Genomic DNA, 24,941 nt, shown 5'->3' with positions numbered 1-24,941 from the left:
ACCTACCCCTCTAATTTTTGCTTGCCTCCACTGCGAACCCCTTTCTGAGGGGCTGCCTTTCTCCCTCACCTGTGCTCTGCACCTGTCCCCTTACTGCCCGTACTTGGTTTGAGTTCTGCCCATTGCATTTGCCACCCTGACCCACCCCTGCAGCCTTCCAGCTCCCCTGGCTTTACCTAGTTTCTCCCCTCTCCAATTATGTAGCATCCCCCCATTTATCTACCTCCCCCCTCTCCATTATGGCTGGGGCTTGCCTGATTACAACAGGGGGCAACTCTTATACCATCAGTTACCCTCCTAACCTCTCCAGAACCGCTGCTAAAACCTTCAAACATGCCCTCCTGAGGAGACACCCCCAAAACACTGATCCCTGACTTGTACTTCAACGCTAACAAGGGCATCATTACCAAATACCTTATTTTCTACACTAAAAAAGCAGTACTATGGTGTGCTGCCATATCATTCCTTCTCAGTGTTTAAGAATCCAGGACCATTCCGTGTGGTGCCAAATTCACGATCATGCCTTCCCTAAATCTTAGAGCTGAACTTACCATTACCTTTTACAATAACAGGACAGTTCTGATCCAAGCTCCAGATTTAGATCCCAATAAATTTGCTGACTTCTTCCCCATCCTCTAAACACAAGCAAATAACCCCTCTATGCGCCCCCTGGGCCTCCCATCCAGGTCTACCAAAGCTGCTAACACTCCATCATGCACCCCCACACTCCCTCTTAAAATTAAGGGAGGCTCGACGCTCCCGTAAAGTGTTCCACTCCCAGAACAAATCCCTGGACCGTACCTCTCTTAATGCTACTAGAGAGTTTCCCTCTATCCCCCCAACCTCTTGCTTTTGACAACAAACCATCTCCGCCCACTCCTCCTCCTACCTCCACCTTTCATCTTCTCGCTCAGTAACTAACACATGTCACACTAAGCTCAACTGAGCCCCGACCCAACAGCTCCATGACCACCCCGATGAGCCTCACTCGCCTCAACAGCCCCCTGACCACCCCTCTGAGCTCTCCTTCCTCTTCTCACACCCTCTTCCCAGAAACCTAGCCTTAGGGTGTTCGAGCTCCTCCACCAGGCCTCCCGCTCATCCCACCAGATTTTGCCCTGACCCACAGGCTCCCCGCCCGCAAGTTCTACCTTTGGATCTTGAAACCCTGAACATCAGAGCATCCAACATAGCTCAGAGCATCTAGAATTCCATACTGGATTTGAAGAACATCCTTCACCTCACTGTACACTCTAGCGTTATCCTTAAGCCTTCCTATAACTCAGTCCTTCCCCGCTCACCATGCTTTCCCTCCAACCCATGCCGCTGGCCAACAAACACCTTTGCCCTGGCAAATATCCTAACTACCTCTCGAAGGATGAAACCCTATCCCTCCTCTTATCTTACAAGACCTCCCTCGATGCCCCCATCCTCCAGACAAGAAAGTTGATTACTTAATCCCGACGGTCTCCATCAACACTAATAGATCATCTTCTCTCCATTACCGAGGAGTAAACAGCAACATCTTAACGCAAGTACCCCTATCCTTCCCTACTTCCAACACTTGCCCCGCTGCTACACTCTCTGGACCCCTACTCAACTGCCAATCAGCAGTGAAGCATGCCTCCGAAATCGCTGCCCTCATCCTGAGCCAAAAAACTGAAATAGCTATCCTAACCGAGTCATGGCTCAATGAATCTTCATCACCCTACCAAGATTTACTGGTCCTGCCAATCTACTTAATTGTTAGGCTTGACAAACAAATTAAAAAAGGGGGAGGCATTGCCTGCATCTACCACTCAGACCTCTTCGTCACTGAACTCCATTCTGACCCCGCTGATTCCTGCGAATAGCTCTCTCTCTCCATTGGTAATAACACTACTCAGTTTAGCAAACTACATATCTTCTACCACCCCCAGGCAAAGAACAATGCTTTCATTGATCACCTCATGGAAATCATTACTGCTATTGCTCCCCCCCCACTCCAATGACATTTTCCTCTGTGACTTTAATCTGCACTGGAATGACCCCAAAGACCCCCAGTTCAACGCCGTCAAAGCCTTCCTTGTCGACCAATCACTCACTCAAGCCTGCACTCTACCAACTCACACGAAAAGTTCCACGCTGGATTGGATCATCGCAAAGCCATCAGCGGTCAGGCTTAATGCAATTGTCCTGTGCGACTGGTCAGAGCACCATGCCATTACCTACTTGATACCTAGCCAATTCATGAAGAGACCAGGGCAACCTGAGAAACTGAAACACTGACTCAGAGACAATAAGAGCCTCGACCTCGAGAAGCTGACTGCTCGCTGTGATAATGACTTACACCCTCCTCCAAATCTTTCCAATGTCAACGACCTCACAGAGCATTACAACTCAACTATGTCAAACAATATTGATGATCTTGCCCCGTTAAAGCTAAAAAGATCCCTAATCAAAGGCAGAAACCGCTGGTTCAATGAACCCCTCAATAACAAAAGGAGAGCTCTCTAACAGAAAGAAACTGGACAATGCACCCCTCAGCCTCCCAACTAAAACCTCTCCGTCAGACCAGAAACTCATATAACAGAAACATCCTCAAATCCAAAGTTCTTCAGATACGAACTGGATAACGCTAAAAACAGACCCTGCAAGCTCTTTGAAATGGTCAATCTCCAATCAAACAAAATAGCTAAAACCTCCCAAAGAAATTACAAAATCCCTAATAACCTGTGAGGAGTCCTCCTCCGTCTTTACAGCCACAACTAACTCCCTAGGAAACAAACTTAATGCTGCCTCAAACTTCCCACCTCCTCCGGCTGGGAACCATCTCTCTCCTCATCCACCGCTGGTAACACCCAAAAGTCCAACTTCAATGCTTATGACGACCTTTCGAAAATTCCATCCTCCCTAAAACCTAATAGCCACTTCAATGACCCACTCCCCTCCAACTGCCTGGCAGCGACCTCCCCATTCGTCATTCCCATTTGGACCACAATCATCCACGCCTCCCTTCTTCAAGGCTCCATACCGGACTCCCTAAAAACCGGGCAAGTCATCCCCATCCTAAAATAACCCACTCTGAATCCTGCTATTCCAAACAGCTTGAGGCCTATATCCAATATTCCTCCTCTTGCTAAAGTTCTGGAGAAATGTGTGCAACTTCAACTGAGCCAACACATCCCTGATTTCATTTATTAGATGAAATCCAATACGGTTTCAGGCCTGGGCACAGCACCAAAACAACTATTCTTCACATTGTAGACAATGCTTTTCAAGCCCTTGACCACAGCCAAACCTGTCTCTTAATCCTACTGAATTTATCCTTGGCATTTGACATAGTCAACCATGAGAAACTACTTGAACGCCTCCAACACAGGATGGGAATAGGAGGTACCGTCATCAAATGGTTTGGTTCCTTACTCCGAAACCGCACCCAAATATTCTTAGTTAACGGCAACCTATCTGCTCCCTCTCTGATAACAATTTTTGTACCTCAAGGCTCAACTCTGTCCCTTACCCTCTTCAATCCCTACCTCGACTGGCTAACTGAAATACTCTGCACTGATAAAATTTCCTTCATCATGTATGCCAATGATACCCAGATCTACATCAAATCTCATCCCTATAGGAGATTAACTGTTTGAATGAGGCTCTGAAGTTAATGGTTCAATGGCTCGCCAACAACCAGCTCAAGCTGAATACACAAAAAACAGAGTTCTTCCCATCTCCCCCCCTAAAAATACTACTGACATACAGGAATGGACCAACTCAATCACAGCACCTAATTGCACACCGACCATAGTGGAATCTGCCAAATTTCTCGGCATAATCCTGGACAGCCAACTGAATAGGCGTGACCACATTAACTCGATGGCCAATACTGGCAGGTTCCACCTGAGCTATTTGAGAAAACTAAAACTCTTCCTTGAAGCTGCAGACATAAAAACGCAGTCCTGGCATTAGTTATCTCCAGGATTGTATATGGCTGCTCAACCCTATCAGGCCTACCCAGGGTCTCCACTGCCCCCCTGAAAGTTTGCCTCAATGTCCCAGCAAGACTCTTAACAGGCTCAAGAAAATGTTACCACATCTCCCCGCCTCTAAAGGCGTTGAACTGGCTCCCCTTTGAAGCCGGAGTCCAGCTCAAACTAGCTTGTATCACGCACAAAGCACTATACACAAATTCCCCTGCATATCTCGCCAAGAAACTCTTGATATCCAGGAGAATCAGAAACTCCTGATCCACCAGAGGCCTTTTGCTCCAGCCACTCTGCTTCCGTAAGGATAAATCCTATAACCGTGCCTTCTCTGAGGCCTCACCCAGAACATGGAACTCGCTGTCGCCCTCCATCAGAAGAATTCCTTCTCTGTAAACCTTCAAGAAGGAAGCTAAAACATTCCTAATAAGCAAATTCTTCCCTTAATTTTCTTTCACCGTGCACTCTGCTCCACGGCAGGGCTCTGGTCATTCTGAAATATCTCTTGTCTGCTAGGTTGCTCCTATTCTCTGTACTGATTCATTATTCCTGCATTTGTAATTGTGGACTCTCTCTGCATATCGCTGACGCGTCACCCCGAATATGTAATTGCTGGCTTTTCATTGCATTTTGCTGACTTGTCACCCCTCTGATTATTGTATATACCCTGATTATGTCCTAATGTGGTCACTTCCCTCTAGCCCTATCCGTTTTTATGTTCCTTTGCCTCTGTCAAACCTGTATGCAACGTGTTTTTCCCTGTATGGCGCTCTGATACCCTAACAGGTCACTTTTGCACTCTATAAAACTTTAAATAAATAAATAACATGAAAAATCTAATATTATCAAAATTAGCTGTCCGGAGGGACTTCTACCCCACGATATTGATATGTTCCAATTCTCTGATAGTCACCCTACACCCATCTAGCCTATATAAATAATCAAGAATCAAAGACGTGCCGGAGTATTTACTCAGGGCCCTAAACAAGTTGCCTATCCCTGTTAGCTTAATTTTTGCTTATTACTGGATTAGAGCCTGGGTCAAGTCACTCATCCCTTGAAAATTAATTGTCAAGAATCCTAAAATCCGCAACAAATTGTGGCAATATCGATGGTACCCTATACGTAAATGCGGTTTCATTTCCTCCCAAGGTAACAGTCTTTTTCCAACGTAAAAATTGGCCATTACTCAATACCCTCGAGAATTCTACAAATTAAGCACTGGTTTAGAAAGATTTAAACCTAGAACTTTACAGTCCTGTTGCCGTACAAACCTTTGGCAAGTCTGCACCTATCTTGCCTTGAAAAAGCTCTTTAAATAATTTTCAATTTTGACTAGCACCTTGTAACTTGTCCTTTTTGGTAGCTTTTAAAAATACTGGTAATTCTATTACTGATTCTTGAGCTTTCCCTTTCGCTCTATGATATCCAGCCCCTTGACTTGACAGTAAGAAAATAAATTGCGTAAGACAATCCTCTCTAGCCCCTGTCTAGCTGGAGAATTTAATATTTTTCCCACAAGATTTTGCAGTTCCACATCATTAAAAAAATACCTTGTTAACTTTAATGGGAAGATTTGAAAATAGAGGCAAAATAGTAGACATTTTAATTAAATTATAGACAACTCCATGAATTGTGATGTGGTACATCTGTGATTTAGACATCTTCATGGCAAATTATGGTTATTAGTGTTAAAGCTACTTATTTCAATTGTAAAACGCTCTTTTAATCATCCAATTGGAAGATCGGAATCATCTATGTAGGCAACATTCAAGTATTACCTTGCTAAGCATCAATGTTTTCTATTCAGAATATTTCAATAATAATAATAAGAATCATAAAGGAATTTATTAAGCGCACAGCTACCCCCAAAGGGTTGTCCTGGCGCTAAGGCAGACAATGAGCAGGATGAGTGAAGTACAAGGCTATTCAATGATGATAACATGACACAACTTTTAAATATTCAGATTGCATCATACTAACTATAATTGTGACCATTTCTCTTAAAAACCAAATACCACTCAAGAAAGCAGATGTGCATAGAATCATTGGATTTGTCTGTTGTAAGACCACCTATGAGTTTATATTTTTCATTTTATGATTGTGAAGTAATATTCTAAGTAATGTATCATTGCTAGATGGCAGATTTGAAATAACTAATGTATTTTTATGTCTTCATAACGGTTGTTTACATTGTTTAAATTTAGAAAGTAGCAAAACTTCAAAAGCAAACTACAGAGCTGCTTGAACAGAAACAACAGCTGGAATCAAAGCTTCAAGACAAAACTCAGGAAATGAAAGGTATTAAAAACACCCAACATGAGGCTTATTATTACCTTTTTTATTGGGATTTCTCAGCTACCATAAGCTTTATACAAGCTGGTGCACTGTACCAATTTAAAACAATGTTAATTACAGATCCTAATACCTCCCATAATTACATATCTACATAGCCAATGTGCAGAATCTATACTAATATAATAAAGAGAAAGCCCAAACCTTTGAGGCGGGTAATCTCAGGAACCACAGCACCAATCAGAACATCCAATACAGCATTGGAAAGGGCACAGCGTTGGAAAGGGCAGTTGCAGCAGAAGGACATAGGCTTTGCAGACGCCCACCATATACATTTAAAAGGTAAAAGAACAGTGAAAGCAAAGTAGTCCCTTGAAGGCGGGTCTGCGTTGTGCTGTGGGCGTGTGCTGGGGGGCGTGACAAACGCTGGGGGCGTGTGGTACGTTCCGCCCTTCATGCCATGTCTCATATCGTGTGCTATTCCCACCCTGCTTCCTTTAAATACCCCTTCACCCCATAATCATAACCCACCCTTACTCCTTAAAATACCCCAACACCCTTAACCACTAACCCATCTTAACCATATAAATACCCCTGTACCTCAAAACCCAAACCTACCCCTGAACCCTAAAAATACCCTTGTACCCCAAAACCCAAACCTAGCCCTGAATCCTAAAAATTCCACTGTACCCCAAAACCCAAACCTACCTCTGAACCCTAAAAATACCCCTGTACTCCAAAACCCAAACCTAGCCCTGAACCCTAAAAATAACCATGTACCCCAAAACCCAAACCTACCCCTGAACCCTAAAATACCCCTGTACCCCAAAACCCAAACCTAGCCCTGAATCCTAAAAATACCCCTGTATTGTGGGGGTGGGGGAACAAATGTCCCGGAGCCACTTTTGGCGACAGGGACCACATCCCCTGGGGCCAGCATACGTGCTCCACTCTCCCCAGGCCTTTATCTGCCCCAGTGATCCCATCCTCCGGCGCCCGGTTTTATATTTTTGAAGGGGGCACACATCTACCATCAGGCCGATTGTGACCCAGGGAATCCCATCTCCCCTGGCCTAGCCATATTCTAAAGGGGGAGGGGTCCCTCCTCCATGGGCTGAAACAATGCACTGGGGCCCGGCCAACTAATGGTGGGGGCCCTGATGCCCACCAAATGCATGCACTATATCCTGCTTGGGGGCCTCGGGGAGCCCCAATTTCCCCTGTGGCCCCAGCCAGCTCCCTGCATCCAGTGGGAGCAAGCATTACTCCCACCCACAAGGAGCACCTAAAATGCTGCTCCCTGTGGGTGGGAGTAGTATGATCTGTGTCACTGTCCACATTACTGCGGCAGGGAAATAGACATGAAATCTGCTCCCATCTGACAGGCGCATGTTTAAAGCTCCTGCCAGCTGGGAGTGAACTTTGTGTTCGTTCAAGCTTGGCGGGAGCTTTGAAATGCTCCTGCTAAGCGAGAGCAAACACAGGTTTACCTGTTTGCGCCACTGTGGGCAGGGAAACCACTATTTCCTAGTGGTAGGCACCCCAGGACATAGCAGGAGCCGGCCCTGAGGGATGGAGTCCCCAGGGCATTTATGTCTTTCCGGGGGGACCGCATGGCCCGCCCTCCCCTTTGTTATGGTGGCTATCCTTTAGGGGATGGGGTCCCCGGGCCGAAATTGGCCTTGGGAGAGGGGGTCGCGCTTCCCCCTTTAACTTTAATAGTATGGCCTGGCTCTGGAAGATGGGCCCCAGGGTCTAACATAGGCCTCGGAGAGGGGCCATGTGCAGGAAGTATGCACAGGCAAGTTAGTTCTTCTTTGATAATTTAGGAAGGCGAATATCCAACAAATGAACGGTATTGGGCCAGATATATAAAAACATTTTACCCATTCTGTGTCTATGCCAAAATATTTTAATTCATATGGCCCACTATATCTTTAGATAATCCCAAACTGTAGACCACCACTTTGAACATATTTGGGTACATTAGCTCTTTTTCTGCTGAAGACCTATCTTGTTTTCCAAAAGCCCATGCAGGACTGAATATTGCTTATAGAACTAAGTGGGGTCTTTAACTGGAACCTCATGAAACAAGTATTACAAGGAACATAATATTTGTATGTGTTATTTCTTTAAAGTGTACACTTGATATTGCTGTTATTGAAGTTACAACAAGCTGATCTTAAACCAGCATCGCTGTACTAGACAAGACTAGACTGTTGAATTGAATATTGGTACCTTACTCTACACAGACTGTTGAAATTATGTTATTGGGGTCTAAAAGATCACACAGAACTGTGTCACTTTAGTCATATTGTCAGTTTTGTGGGTAACTAATTCCGTACATTCTTTTAGTTTATAGTTACTAATAGCAACATAATCGAGCATTCATTGTGAAAAGAGGATTAACATCTGTATATTTACTTTCATTGTACAACCTCAATATATATTTTTCCTTAAAACGTAAGTTCTCACTTCTTTGCTAGGGTACATGTAGTAAATATTTTCTTGACAACCACATGTGCACTGTGATAGCGGAATATTCTCTGTGTTTGCAGATGAAATGGATGCACTTACAAAGCAACTCTTCGCTGATGTAGAAAAAGAGGAAAGACAGAGAATGTATGTATCTGTGGAGGAGAACTATTTTATAAGATAAATGATCTTCTTAATATCCTTATGTTACATATGCTTATTATAAAATATTTACTCTGCTAATTACTGTAATCTGAAGTTGCCCAACTTTATAATTGGTCAAAAGCTCTATTTCACTAGAGGAACAAAAGAGGACACGCTCTTAAAAAATCAAATATAAATATGGATTTTTACATTGAACACCGTTGCAACTGATTCAAATATTTACACTGGAAAGTGTCCAAAAAGGTGTTTTATGACTCCATAAAATAACATACAGTAGATATCATGCCAAAAAAGATCATGGGTTCTGTTATTCCAATTTCAGGGACATGATGATAAATGATTATTTATGTATTAGATAGTGTAAAAAACTGGGTTGTTGGTTGACTGGGATCTGAGCCCTAGTCACGCAACAACCACAATCCTTCTCGGGGTGAGGGACAAGCCATCCCTAAACCAACCTGTGCTCAACCCTCTTGGCGCTTGTCATAAAAAAGTGCCAGGGTTAACTGAGAGGCAATGGGTAAATAGTTTGTGCAGCACTTCAAACAGTAATAAAGGGAAAAAACACCACACAAAAGGATCCCAATCCAAGTTAGAAAAACAAATATACAAGACCAAAACAACAATGATTCAATCAGATGAGCCGCAGATGTGCAATTTTAAGGATTTCACTGATAATCGTCCAAAAAGCACAACACACCAAATGTGGATAACTGGTCCCAATGTACAAGGACAAAGACACAAATTCAGGCAGATCGCAATGGAGCGTAAGCGGGTTACAGGGACCCAGTTAGGCCCACTGAAATGATCACCATAAATCCTGGTTTGGGTTGCATTGCTAAGATCCACATCGAACATGAGTCACACAGCTGAAGCGATGTATTGGTTCAGAAATGTGGCGAGGCTGTGGTGCAAGATCCAGTGTCATTGTCGAGTATCCCGTTGACAAGGGCTTGCGATGTGAAGTCCGGTGTCGAGGATGCGTTTTACAGTCGGGCGATATGTCGATTCTGAGGAGCTGCGATGCAGCGCCCCTCACTGTCGTCGAGGCTACCATTGGTGAGGGATATGAGAACCTGCGCAGAGGATGCATTGCGCAGCGGCGGTTCCGATGAGATGACGGGCTGTGATGCTTTGTGGGTAGATACACCAAGTTGACCAAAAAGCGTAGCTATATGAAGGTGAGTACAGAATATAATTAAAAAAAATTGTCAGATACCTTCCAGCTGCAGGAAGTGAAGTACATTTTGTACAGCCAGCAATAAGCAGAATAAATGCCAAAAACTTGAAATGGCAGCCAAAGGTTGTGCAATATATTATCAATGTGTTACGTTTTTTAAATAACAATAAAACTAGTTGAACAAAAAGAACTAACAACATTCAAACACAAAAAAAGTAAAGGTTGGACCTGGCAGACTGTTTAGGTCTACGTTGCAGACACAGGCTGCAATGGCAGGCCTGAGGCATATTTAAAGTGCTATTTAAGTGGGTGGCACATTGACTATTTTCTCTTTGCTTTGCACACTTGACAATATAAGTGCCAGTTGGCTGGCATGGTTGGCTGAGGCCCTCCGGCCTGGAGTGCTTTAATACCCAGTGTATACGGAACACTAAAATATATGTGGTGAAATTCATATAAGGGGGTAGCGGGAATTCACACTTGTGGACACATTAGTAATGTGCAATGCTAATAAATAAATACAAAACAAAAAAGTAGGTGTCACAATCAGTGCTACAGGCCCACTACTAGCATTTGTTTTACAGGCAGTGTCACCTTACTAGGAACTTACAAGTAAATTAAATATGCCAATTGAGTATGAACCAATCTTACCAAGTGTTAAGGAGAGAGCAAAAGGACTTTAGGACTGGTTAGCAGGGGTAACGTGCACTGAGTCCTTCAGCCAGTAAAAACAATGTTAGCAAATAGGAGGATCTAGGGTAAAATGTTAGGTGAAAAAACACCCCAAGGATGCCAGGTCTAATAGGTATCAAACCAATGTTTTTAATGTCTACAATGTGCTCTTTTGTGAAAAAAGGAGTTACATATTGGTAGGGTATTAGCACATTGTGGAACCACCAGTGTTTAGCTTATATGGTTTATCACTTTTTAGAAGCTTTATTGTCAATTTCTTATGTTTCATGTACATTTCAAGTTAAGGAGGGCAGATGAAGAACATTTGAACTATTTTTGGGGACTCAGGCAAGACATATTTTGGGGGCCTCTGCCCAGGAACAGTTTTGAATTTGAATATCAATGTTGTGCTAATTAAAGCTTTCTAAAGCCAATAATATTAAACTACACATTACACTTTTAGAAATGGAATCGCACAAAAACGTTTGAAATATGTTTGGCCTCATTAAGATCCCACTGGAGAGGGAAAAGGTTAAGGTAGAGAAAAGGAAAGAGATGAGAAAGACAAAGTGCACTTTCCATTGGGACACTTTTAAAGGTGAGGGTCTTGGACAGTTACCCACTTTGCCCATACCTTAAAAAGTTTCTGGGAAAATGGGGAATCACTTTAGTTGCTGCATGACACATTTAAAAACATCCTTATTATAATACTCTTTAAAACTATGCACCAACAAATAACAAAATGAGGAGTGCAGAAAAGACTGAAATGTTTTCTTTCATGGGCAAATCTGGTAGACAATAAAACATAGATATACAAAGGAAATTTTTTCTTTTCAATTACAATATATAGTGCCACTTTTATAAAGGTAGTGTGTTTTCATCCATTTTGGTTTCTCTGAAAAATGTGCATCAAACATTATATAGGAATTGTATTTTTCATTTTTAGAAAATAAATACTGAACAGCCACGCACAGACAAAATACTTCCCTTAAATACCAATCTCTTTGGTATAGGCCTTTACAGTGGAACTTTATTCAAAAGAAGGAGCCCTAATATCTAAAGGCCTTACTTAGATTTTGACAGATGGGATACACTGTTAAAACTTCACTGATAATCTGTCTGCTGTATTACGAGTGCTCATAATAAGGTGGACAGTATACCTGCCACAGTTGTGATGGAGTATAACGTCTGCCATATTCTGGATAATGACGCAAATTATCTGAATTGTTAATTATTATAAGTTTAGGCCTGCACATGGGATCAACATGTGAAGTTTTTGGCACTTGTTAGAAAAGTGGCAAATAATGACACCTTATATAATTTTTCATCTTTGTTTATTTCCACAGAATACTGCAGAAAAGTTTTGAAATCCAGAAGCAGGAGTACGAGACACAAATCAATCTTCAGAGGGATGAAATAAGGACTCTGAAAAGGGAGAATGCTGCACTCCAGCACCAAGTGCAAGATGAGCAATCTCATAAAGAGGGTTTAAAAATTGAAGTTGCACAGCTGACACAACAAGCTAAGGTATGAGGGAGAATGGATGCCGTTAGGATGGAAAAGTCCTCTTCATAGTAATGGGCATGCACTCCTGCCCTGAGTGCCCAACTGTACTGGATCTTAAATGCTGATTTTTGTTGACATAGGCAAATACAGATAATGTGTGTGTGTCATGACGTAGGCCTGTCTCACGGATTGTAGTCTAATTGGACTTTGAGGGTCCCCCAAATCTTAGCCTCATAGTCGTGTAAGGTTACAGCCTTCACCAGGGGTTAAGCAGCACGAGCATGGTGGTGGCAGCATACTGTGCAGTGATCAGTAGAAGTTAACAGGTCCTTTCTAACCTGTGTCACTGGTATGAGGACTACAGACTCACTCATTTTAAAATTTCCGCTGCTGTATGCTTAACTCAATTTTGGCCTGCCACAGCTTGATGTGAAGTGTTGCGCAGCGCACATGTGGTGTATCTTCGCTAGGTTTATGTGTGCTTGGGAAAGGTACAATATGGGGAACATGGAGAGAAGGTAGACAGATTCCCCCCCCAGACAGATTTGTGTATTGCTACATTCCTGTACGCTGGATATTTCACACTCTGGGAAAGGGAAAGCAAGACCTCCATTTACACTTCAAAGATTGCCCTTTGATTCAGTGAGAGGTCACAAGGAAGGGGCCTGGGCACAACTCAGGAAGGACATGGGGCTGATAAGAGGATCATAAAGATTAGGGTTGGGGGCCCTGGGCTAATCTTTTGATGCACATAGCACTGTGGCTGATATCCAGGTATGAACTCCAGTCACTCCTATGGACAGTGTTGTTGGATTATCAGCTGTGAAGATACCCCTGCAGTGACAGACTGTTTTTCAAAAGGAAAAGGGAACAGAGTGGGAACTTCAAACAAATCAGAACTCCCGTATAAAACTTCAAAACTCAGACCCTAAATCACATTTGTTGTCTGGAAGTGGACAATATGAAGAGGAATGTGAGACCCCAAAAATTGTCATCGTCTACGCAATTAGATGCGTTGTATGAGGAGGGTAATATGAGACTTCTGCCTGAGACCAGGACTAGAGCTCAAGGCTTACTAGTCTCCCTGCTGGGTATGGGGACATAACCCAGGGAATCCAAGACTACCTGCCTTGGAGCCTTGAGGACAAGCTCCTGCCTGCTTGCCATTACCAGTGTGCCCTGTGAGGAAGAGGAGAGAATTGTAGAGAGCTAGTTCCAGTGGGGAGCCATGTCGAGTGGGATGCCTGGGCGAGGTGTGAGGAAACAACTGCTTCACCAACTGGGTAATTGCCCATATGCAGGAAAAAGTCAACAACTGCCGTTTGCCAGGATAGGGCCTCCATGATGTGAGCCATCTGTCCTGTTGCTCCAATCTGGCTGGGAACTGTGTAGTGCAACCTCGTGTCAGGCAACCTCGTGCCATGTTAGACTCTCGAGGAAAAGACTGTTGTGCAGAAAATGCAGCAGCCTTGTGCCGTAGCAGGTAGTAACCCATATGCAAGAGGGGCCACTGTGGAAAAGACTGTTGTGTGGTGAAGGCTGTAGCTTGGTGTGGTAGCAAACTATGACCCCGTATGCCAGAAGGGGTCACCAAGAACAATTTCACTGAGTAATCGGCTAGGGGCTCAAAGGCATTGAGTTGCGGTTACCCCATATGTCGGAGAGGGTCACCAGGAGCACCAAGGACAGTCACTGGTTGTGCTCTTCACTGGGGTAGTGTATTGTGCTGTGGGAGCACCTGCTCACCATCACCCAGTCAAAGAGACCCAAAACAATCCTAAGAGAGACAAACTCAACGCTTACTCTGCAGAAGCTGCAGAGAACCAATGCTTGCTTCCGAAATATAACTGCAATGAGAGACTACTCACGCTGAGTGGGGCCGACTCACTTGTACTCAGCTGCAACTGCTGTGGGAAGTCGCAGATAGGGCACACTCAGGAACTCCGAACTCTTCACACCTGCCGCTGTGAGTAATGCTGGTTTAGGACCTGTGAGCCCTGGCTGAACTTGCTGAGAAAGTAGCGTGGTAGCAGAGGAACACTATTGACCTTAGGTTAGAGTCATGGTGGACTCTTGAGACTTGGACTACTAGTGGGGCATACCCTGGATGTTACCAATAGTGGATGGGGATAACCACCATTACTAGCAGAGAGGAGTGCGTGGAACAGGGAACCATCAAAGAAACACTAGAGCCCTGACCTCAGGGGAGGACTGTATAATTGTTTATGAATGTTGTATTTTTCCTTTGTGTGGTTAGCAGTAGAAACAAAGAACTTCTCTTTCTTCATAAAAGTGAGTACTTTGCAGGACAATGATTTATTTCTGTTCCTGCATGCATTTTGAATTAAGAGCCTGTTTTCACATTCTTGTATCCACCTCTCCACCCCGAGGGAGCCTTAAACTATTCCTACCAGGCTATCCTGAGAGTCAAGTGCAGATGGGGTACAGTGCAGAAGTGGTGTGGCCCAGTTGTTAAGGATCCATTGTAAGTCTGGTACCGGTATATCAGGAGTAAAAGGCCTCAACCTTCAAGATTGGCCCTAGTGCCCCCTGCATGCCCTCTGAAAGTGGTTCTGAGAAATGCATTTTGGGGTGAACTGGAAATTTAATTGGACATGGATTGTTGTTAACACACAGTAACCAGAACGCTGCTCCTGCTTCACAGATACTGTCACTGTTTTATAACTAATCAGAATTTGGAACCCAACATTAGATAAGAAGGGCTTTCAATCCCTTGAGCGGTGATTCTATAGTGTTTTGTACTGTTAGTTCACAAATCCCATTATTTATAGTGTCATAAAAAGTTAATGCAGTTTCATTTATTAAATGTAACTTGTACTGTTTAATATGGATGTTGATACACCAAAATGCATTGGTAGGGTGTGATATCACACACCCTTTGCCCTTATTGACATCACAGGAGGTGACATAATGGGACATATGACTCCAACTCTTCCCAGAAAGTAATGTCAGAAAATCTTAAACCTGATGTCATCATGATAATTGACATTGCTGAAATTCCATCATAAAATCAGAATAAATATAACAACAGACACATGCTTTTTTTACATTCCACTTGTGGTGGGATGCCAACGTGATTTTTGAAAGTGATGGCATAAGTATTTGCCCTGAATTCTAGCAAACCAGCAAATCGAGAGAAAGATCACTTCTAGGATGACTCTGGGGTGGTGGGATTCTGCTACCAATAACACACTCAAAAAACATGGAATCAAATAGTGCATATTAAAGCACACATATACATTTGCTAAAAAGCCATAAGCTCTGAAAGGGCACTCATCAAATATTCAAGTCCATTAATCTATGCCAAGTCAATTAAACCCCATGCACCACAACATACGCTCACTGACACAGACACAAGCTCACACATGTATGCTGCTTGTCTCTCACTAACATACTCTCACCCATAAGTATGCACAAAACATACATTTAAAAACTATTTTGACTTACCTCAGCTCCCAGAGAAGGTCCCATTCCAGCTCCCAGTGCTACATTATTTGACACACTAATAGTGAATAATAACATATTATTCACAATTAGAAGAATAAAAACTAGGCAGAAAAGAAGACGAACAGAACTCCAACAACCATAACAGTGAGCTGCCTTTTGTGGCTAGAAAACTCGGTAGACGGTGTAGGGTTAATATAAGTATTTATTAAGTGCACAAGGTACACTGCAGTTCGTGGCCCCTCTCCAGTCAGCAGACAACTGACTCGGGAGGAATCCACCTCTGTCAAAAAACAGCATCACTCCAGAACCCCAGTGATGCCATATTCTATATTAAAGGTACATACTTACACGCTATGCGAATCCCCTAAATACAGCACATCTTCCCCCTTTTACTCAAACATAGTATTCTGTCAAACATTTAAAATACAAACACCATACCCACCCAAAGCATGCGTATATCAAGCTATGTACAATATGAACACACACCATGAGGTCCACACAACCCCATCCTTTATTCAAGCCTTTACAACACATACATAGTCCTCAAGATACTTTTGTGGTATTCTGCGTTTCAGTAGCCTACCACTCCTCTTAACTCGTTCATTCAACACTGCCTCATTAACGTTACCACTCAACGCCACACTCAGCGACTTTTCATCTAACACTTAGTCATCACTCATCAACATGAAACTACTACACCCCAAACCTTCATCATTACAGCCAGCTTCCCTTCTCACCGTACCTGCCCTACCTCTTCTTTCATATAAAGCCACCCTTCTCAAATTCCGCCTTTCTCCATTTTACATGACCACAAACAACCCATGCGCACTCCTCACCTTGAATGGACCCTGAAACTTCGTAAATCCACTCCCAATACATCCTGGCTTAACCCTTCACCCAATCACCTTCCACTATCCTATTACCCTTCCTCTTATACTTATTAGCCATGTCCTCCTCAGCCTTCGCCTGAGCAGAAATTACTTTCATCCACGCAGGCAGCATTTTTGTATCAGCTTTGCTCACTCTCATCACACAAACAGGTATTTTCATCTCCACTCCATTTACTATGGTGTGATACACCTAAACCATGTCATCTACCATATTCTTGATATTTTTACTACTCTCCACCGCCATTTGAAACATCCCCTTCACCATACGTTTGGTCCGCTGAACAATATCATTCACTTGTGGTTTATAGAACGAGGTACGTGAGTACACAAACACCACAAAATGTCAAATAATTAGTCATTTCCACTGAAGTTAATTGTGTACCATTATCTTTAATCAATGACACCAAATACCCTTCTTCTCCTGATGGTGTTCCTTGTCGTAACTTCACGCATAAATTTCACAAAAAGCCACTTGGAGTAAACATCAACCATTACCATACCAAACTTCAATGCTGTGGCCACACCCCAATGGTCCTATAAAATCCATACAAACAGGATGTCAGGGTAGACGTGGATCCACAACTTCACCCTTGACTGATTGATTTCCTACTTTTAATCTTTTCTCATTATCCTTGCAGTCCACACACCTCTCAACCCAATCCGGGACTTGGTCCATTCCAGGCCACCAAAAATGTGCTTGTATTCTCTTCTTTGTTAGTGACTGCCCCAAATGACCTTCATGTGCCAATTTGAACTATTCAAATCTTTACTCCTGTGGAGGAACGAACTTGTCTACTTTGACTATTAACTTTTCCCCACAGACATACCACTCATCCAAAATCTTCACAAAAGGTCTCACCGCAACTGGCACCATATATCCAGAACCTGTTGTAAAACACCATCACCAGTTATACATTCATACCACCGTAACTTATCAATAGCCCCACAACTTACTTCCACCAAACCGTCCACACTTGCAACTGCATTTTCCTGGTCAAAGGATTTCACCTTCAACATGTCTACATCTTGCCAAGGTAATGGCGATCTGGACAACCCATCTTCCTGTGCATTTCTCCAACCTGGAATGTATTCAATTTTGGACTTATATTCTAGCAAGCGAGCTGCCAACCTCGCAGATCCCGGCCCCACTTCTCCTGGGTACATAATCTCCTCCTCTATAACTGAATAATTCCTTTCCGATGCAGTTAAAGAACGGGAAGTAAAAGCTACCGTCCTCTCACCAGCTTTATGGACTTGGGCTAACACAGTCCCAACTCCTACCGCACTGGCATCCACTGTCAATCTGGATGTCAATTTTGTGTCAAACGGTGTCAATACCTTCGCAGCACATATTTAATTTTTTATATTTTCAAAAACCTCTTGGTGATCCTCAGCCCACACATACTTACACCCTTTTCTTAACAACTTCTTGATTTGTTCTAATTTTTTTCTGAAAAATTTCGAACAAACTTGTAGTAGTAGTACTCGATGAGCCCAAGAGTAGGCACCCTCTTTATAGCCTCCAAGAGTCGCCTCTTGGGCTTGACACCCAAGACTCTTCTACTTCTTCCACACAAAATTCGAATTTTTTGCTTTTGAGTGTCAAACTTGCATCAGCCATTTTACCTAATACTTATTTCAAAACCATATTATGTTTCTCCTATGTGTCACTGAACACCAACAAATCGTCCTGAAAATATACCACATTTCCCAACCCTTTCAAAATTGTACCCATCATCCTTTGAAATACACTGCCCGCTAATGCAAGGCCAAAGGGGCATCCTTGTGAATTGGAACACACCCTCAGTGGTCATAAATGTAATGAGGGCCTTGGAATCTCAGTGCAGCTAAATCTGATAGTATGCACTACACAAATCTAGCTTAGAAAAAACTTTCCTCCTTTTAACAATAGCAACCACTCATTAATGTTCAGAAGTGGATATTTAGCCACATTTATATTTCGGTTTAAGGTAGCAGGTCCACACAGAACCTTAAACTACCATCAGATTTGCCTGAGATAAAAACTGGAGAAATCCAGCTAGATGTTTCTATAGGTTCTATTATCCCCTATTCAACCATCTCCTCCAACATACTTTTCACTTCTTGCTTTGAAATAATGGGGATCTTCCGCACTTTATGCTGCATTGGCACAGCATTCGGCCTCACCAATATTTTATGCACATGACCCTTGAGTTCACCTATGTTTTCTGAAAATACTCTACTCCCCCCCTCCACTAAGTTTTCCACAGTAACCTCATCCACCCCCATGACCCGATTGGGTGCTCTTGGATTGATGACTATATGCAGATCATACTGATGTAGCCATCCCAAAATTGGCGGTCCACTACGTGCCACATACACCTTACCCTTCACACATATTTCTTGAAAACAAATCTCAGTTGACATGTAGCCTGTTATGTCTATCTTTTCCCCTTGGTACCCACCAGGTTTGATATATTTTGGGAATAACTATACGTTTGGCCAATCTCGCATAAACATATCTTTAGGTAAAATTGTGCTGAACGATCCAGAATCCACCATCAACTGAACACTTTCTCCTTGTATTACAAACGATGCACTGGAACTAGTCCTACTTACATGTATATCTTGCCCATCTATGCATAAATTCCTATCCGTTATTTTCTCAGTACACTCTACAGCTTCCTGCACAGCTGCTACCTTGAACTTGCTGCTCACTTTACACATCCTATAAAAATGGCCATTGAGTCCATATTATCTACACTCCCTACCTACTGCAAACGATTCTGCTGTGAAAAACTGCTCCCACATCTAGTACATATCATTTCAAGATGTTTGGTGACATCGGTCCACCTCGAAGTGCTTCCAGTATACTTCTTATTTAGCACTCCTTTTTTCCCTGGATGAAAGCTTCCTTTCTTGGTGCTAAGTTCCGCTATCTCCTCCTGCTGGATACACAGGACACCTGTGTTGTTTTCTTTTTTTCCATTACTCTCATGCAAAAATTTGACTGTTCTACCACCGTAGCTATTTCAATGGCATTGCATATGTGGGATTTTTTGCTGCCCTCAGCCTCTCTTGCATTTTTTTATTCCATCACTGGACAATCAACTGATGCCTGATCATCTCATCCCTCATTGCTCCAAATTGTACATATATTAATCCCTCACCATCTACTGAGTTTTCAAATCTCAGGCTTGGCGATGAGGATGGGATTAATATAAGTATTTATTAAGTGCACAAAGTACACTACAGTTGGTGGCCTCTCTCCAGCCAGCAGACAAATGACTGGGGAGGAATCCACAGCTGTCATAAAATAGCATAAACTCCAGAACCCCAGTGATGCCACATTCTATATTAAAGGTACATACTTACACGCTATTCTAATCCCCTAAGCACAACACTACCCCTCTGTACTTGGCTCTGATTTTGCCTCCTGCGATGCCAGAGGTCACAAATGCTTTGATACCATAGGTCACAACTGCTCTGCCATTCATGGCAAGGGGCAAGCCAGGGGTTGAAATTGCAACCCATGGGTACCCCTAAATGATGTTCAGGTTTGAGGACATTTAAATCAAAAGCTATTAAAAATTGCATGCTGCTTCTAATATCTCCAGTGCAGGTAATACTTGGCAAGCTGTTGTAAAGCTTGCTTAGTTTTTGTTTCCCTGCTTACGTCAGCAGTTGGCCTACCACATATAATTAAGATGAATATAATAATAGTGTATTGAAATCAGGGTTACAAATCGGTTGTTTGTTAACAAGAGCGCCCTTCAACATTAGAAAATATCCTTTGATACTTGGTTTACATTTGAAATGACAAGTGGATAACTGTAATATGCAATGCATGTGTTAATACTGTATGTTTGGATCTACACCTGGTTCCAGATAGTTACTATCATTGATGTCAGCATAATATAAAACAAATATTTTGCGCTAATGTACTTCCATTGAAGTTTACAAAAACTCCTATAGCAAATACCGGTAACTCAGTGTAGAATAATCAGTGCAATAGAGTTCACAATCCTAAAGATGGCGCTTGGTGAAATCAAACAAGTGCAATTGAGTTTGTAGTCTTAATGGATGACACCAACAAGTGCAAGTCTATATTCTTGCAATATACAGGTAGATTCATCAACACAAATTGCGATCGGGCTGGGTTTTCTAGGTTTAAATACCTACAAATACAAAGTTGGGCACACTCACAGATTTCTGTTAAAGGTAGATTTTCAGTTAGGGGGTGATAGCAAATTAGTGTCCCTCTTAATAGATAAGCCTCCAACTAAGAAAGAGGTCTCACTTTGGTACAATCTTTTACTTGATGAAATAGAGGGTGAGTTCCGGTTGCCCGATTTGCTGTGGACTGCACATATTACCAACACCAGTGTGGAGAACATGCGGTTTGAGTCTTTGAAGATCATGTGGAATATTGTGAAACCATCTTGGCTATGCTGGAACCACCTGTTCACGCTGCATAGGGCCTACTATTCGCCAAAACGCCTGTCAAAGTTCTCGGATAATTCACCTGTCTCATGCCCTAAATGCGGTTTGGTAGCCGCCTCCGATTTGCATATGTTCCTAGATTGCCCACTTTTATCACCTTTTTGGAATGCAGTTTGCCAATCACTCTCCACTTCCATGGGATCCCAGGCTATATTATGTCCTGCTCTTGTTATCTTTGGTGTTTCTCCTGAATTTCAGGGGTTGGCAAAAAATTTACTTTTTTATAGTATTTTGTTGGTCTGGAGGGAGATATGTAAGAGATGGAAAGACCTGCTACCTCCTTCCTTGCTGGACTGGCGTACTTCTGTGCTACAAATATCGAAGTTGGACCTCTCAAGATCAGGCAACTCACGCAAGAGAAACCTCTGGTTGTTATTAAATTGGTAACGGTTCTCTAATTTACCATGGGGTTTTCTTATTGTTTTCTTTTTTTCCCCAAGGTCCAATAATTCCGCTGCTTGGCACTTTTTCCACGTTTGTTTATCCCCAATAAAGTTGACTTCGGTACATAAATGGGTATTTTTATGCAGCATTTGACCCTGACGGTTGTTCCAATGTGGTGTAGTTGGAGTTTGGCAATACTTACTGAGGGGCAACTTGTGCTGTTCTACTTAGAGCCCCTACCAGTCTACCTGTGACAGTAAGTCCATCTTCACGTGCTACTATTTGGTTACCAAGGGCGAAATATGAGGACACAAAAAAAAACCCACAAACTGCGATCGCAATAGCTGCGAAACAGCTATTGCGATCGCAATTCCATGATCCGCAATTCATGAAAATAAAATTAACCAAATTGCGAAATTGCAAAATATATTTTGACACTCCCGGATCCAGGAGCGAATTTTCCACCAAAAGATCACACTCCTGGGCCAAACTGAGGAGGAAATCTACTCAAAGTACAGGCTGAATGGGGCAATGATTACCAAGCTCATCCGGGACCTTGACCCCCTGATGCAGCACCCAACGAGGAGAACAAATGCCTTGCCCACCCATGTCCAGGTCTTGTGCTGCCTGCATCTCCTGACCTCCGGAAGCTTCGAGGGGATAGTTGCAGTTGCAGGGGGGATGTCCCAGAGCACACTGTCCTGCTGCCTAAGGAGTTTCCTGGAGGCCATGCTGACCCGGCTACACCATTACATAACATTCCCACCCAACCAACAGGACTTGAATCAAACCAAGCTACAATTTTACAATATAGCGCAATTTCCCCATGTAATTGGATGCATTGACTGTACCCACATCTGCCCATCCGCTGAGACAGAATACATGTACCGGAACCGCAAGTCATACCACTCACTGAACATCCAGATGGTCTGCAACGCAAAGACAATCATCACCGACATAGTGGCACGCATGATTCGTTCATATTCCGGCACAGCGGCATGCACACACGCCTGGCCAGGGGAGACCTTGGCGAAGGACACCTTCTAGGTTAGTACACATGCCAACAAACAGTACATCGAGACAATGTAGCTAGCTCAACAGGCAATCACCCTCTCCTCCTTTCATTCAGGTGACAGTGCCTACGGCCTCCGTGAGTACCTCCTCACCCCATACCTCAACCCTGCCACACCACAGCAACGGCGTTACAATGCTGCACACATTTGCACTAGAAATTGCATTGAGCTGACATTTGGGCTTTTAAAGAGCAGATTGCGCATCCTACACAAGACTGGTGGGGCCCTAACAACATGGCCAATTTTTTTACGGACAAAATAAAGAAAATTTACGAGACCTTCCCCCATTCCCCTCAGCCTTCCGTTACGTTAGACCCTAGCAGACCTTGTCTGTACTCCCTTCCCGCACTAGAACGTGTGAGTTTTGATAAAATCTGTAAAAAAATAAAATCTGGCTCCCCGGCCGACCCTTTAAAACCTGAGACCTTCTGTGTAGCCAATGAGCTTATCACAGAACCAATACGAAATATTATCAATCAGTCTCTTTCTATGGCCAAAATTCCTTCTAAATGGAAGCAGGCATGGGTATCTCCAATTTTGAAAAAGCCCACTCTGGATCCTACCCTTCCTGAAAATTTTCGACCCATCTCCCTTCTTCCTTGGCCAGCTAAAATCATGGAAGCACATGTCAACACCATCCTCACCAACTTCCTCCTAACCAATAACATTCTGGATGACTCCCAACACGGGTTTAGAGCGGGTCACAGCACCGAGACAGCCTTGCTTAGTGTTACAGAGGACCTCCGTACCATTCTTGACACTGGCGGAACGGCAGCACTGATCCTGTTGGATCTCAGTGCTGCCTTCGATACGGTGTCACACGAGGTCCTCTTAATGAGATTGGAGGAAGCTGGAATCATAGGTACGGCCCTGGGATGGTTTAAAGACTTCCTTGCCAACAGATCCTTTAAAGTGTCTACCCCCCCTTACATCTCAGAAGAGCACAACATTGGACAGGGGGTGCCTCAGGGGTCATCTCTGAGCCCCACCCTGTTCAATGTTTACGTCCGACCACTGGCAGAAGTGGCCAAACAGAGTGGTCTGACGTTAGTATTGTACGCAGACGACACCCAGTTGGTGGTGGCTCTCAATGGTAACAACGGTCTGGAGGCCCATCACTTCAAGCAGACCCTTACTGACATCACCAACTGGATGACGGCGAATTTCTTCCAGCTCAATGCTGGGAAAACGGAAATACTGCTCTTGGGAAAAAACACCGCAGCCTGGGGCGGTAACTGGTGGCCTGACAGTCTAGGCCAACCGCCTAAGCCTAAGGACTGTGCAAAAAAATCTGGGAGTCTGGGTCGACTCTGCATTGAAATTTACTCATCATACAAAAAAAGTTGCAGCTATCTGCTTGGCATCCTGCGCAACCTAAGACCTACGCTGAAGTTCTTCAACTGTCACACCCGCCAGGTTATTGTCCAAGCTATTATCCTCTCTAGGCTGGATTATGCCAGCTCCCTTTTACTGGGCGCTAATCAGGCGGAAGTTGTTAGACTTCAGAGAGTGCAGAATGCTGCCGCCAGAGCGTTGGTAGGTCTTCCCCGCCACTCTTCAGTGGCGGGATTTCGGAAAAAACTGCACTGGCTCCCGGTGGGAAAAAGGATTCAGTTTAAGGCACTTTGTCTCGCCTTCAAAATCCTTAAAACCGCCTCCCCCCCGATGCTGTGCCCCCTCCTGACGAAGTATATCCCTGGGAGGCGACTGCGCTCAGCAGGACAACATCTGGTGGTCATTCCCCGTACCAATCTAGCCAGAATGGGCGGTCGTTCCTTCAGCTTGCTCGCTGCCAAGCTCTGGAACAGCCTTCCGGAAAATATTCGTGGCATTCAGGATCTGTTGGCTTTTAGAAAAGCCATCAAAACCCATCTTTTTCAGTAACTGTATCTTTTCTCTTCTGGTATTCCCCTTATGTTTTTAGTTTTGCTCGCAGCGCCGGGACGCCCCTTTGCTGGGGCAGCCGAGCGCTATATAAGTTCCCAATAAGTTCCCAATACAAATACCAGCCACAATATTGCTACCAAGCGGAGGATACCTGTGGAGATATCTGGCAGTGAGTCAGAAGGGGCTTTAATAGATTACATTCTAGAATGGTGGATTAAAGTTCCTCTTAGGGATTGCATTTGTGTTAGTATTTTTAACAGGTTTAGGCGCATCCTAGCTACCTAACGTTTGAGTCGTGTAAGCCTGTCTGTCTTTAAGTTCTTTGGTAAGCCTCTATAGATCACACAGCAGTAGTCTGATTGCTCCATCAAAAGACATACTGTGATTGGGTTGATAAGATGGGAGGTTTGCAGAAGATGGAGAATGTTCTGATGCATGAAGAGCTGCATATTACCAAACCACAGCATTGTTTTGAGGGGCAAATGAAACATTTGTGTTAGAT

General features: G+C 43.5%; 1 protein-coding gene across 2 annotated transcripts in view; it reads left to right on the top strand.

Annotated features, from left to right (window-relative positions):
* Positions 1–24,941, top strand: part of MYO5C (myosin VC) — a 971,652-nt gene that overhangs the window by 628,945 nt on the left and 317,766 nt on the right. For both annotated transcript variants that reach the window (XM_086958305.1, XM_086958306.1), the window contains exons 23-25: positions 6,170–6,263; positions 8,816–8,879; positions 12,096–12,276. In XM_086958305.1, coding sequence (XP_086814431.1) covers positions 6,170–6,263; positions 8,816–8,879; positions 12,096–12,276 — 339 coding nt within the window. The remainder of the gene's footprint in view (positions 1–6,169; positions 6,264–8,815; positions 8,880–12,095; positions 12,277–24,941) is intronic.

This window comes from Lissotriton vulgaris, chromosome 2_1 (assembly GCF_964263255.1).
Source record: "Lissotriton vulgaris chromosome 2_1, aLisVul1.2, whole genome shotgun sequence".
Taxonomy (NCBI): domain Eukaryota; kingdom Metazoa; phylum Chordata; class Amphibia; order Caudata; family Salamandridae; genus Lissotriton; species Lissotriton vulgaris.
Note: the sequence above shows the minus strand (reverse complement) of the source record. Positions and strands in the feature narration are given on the sequence as shown.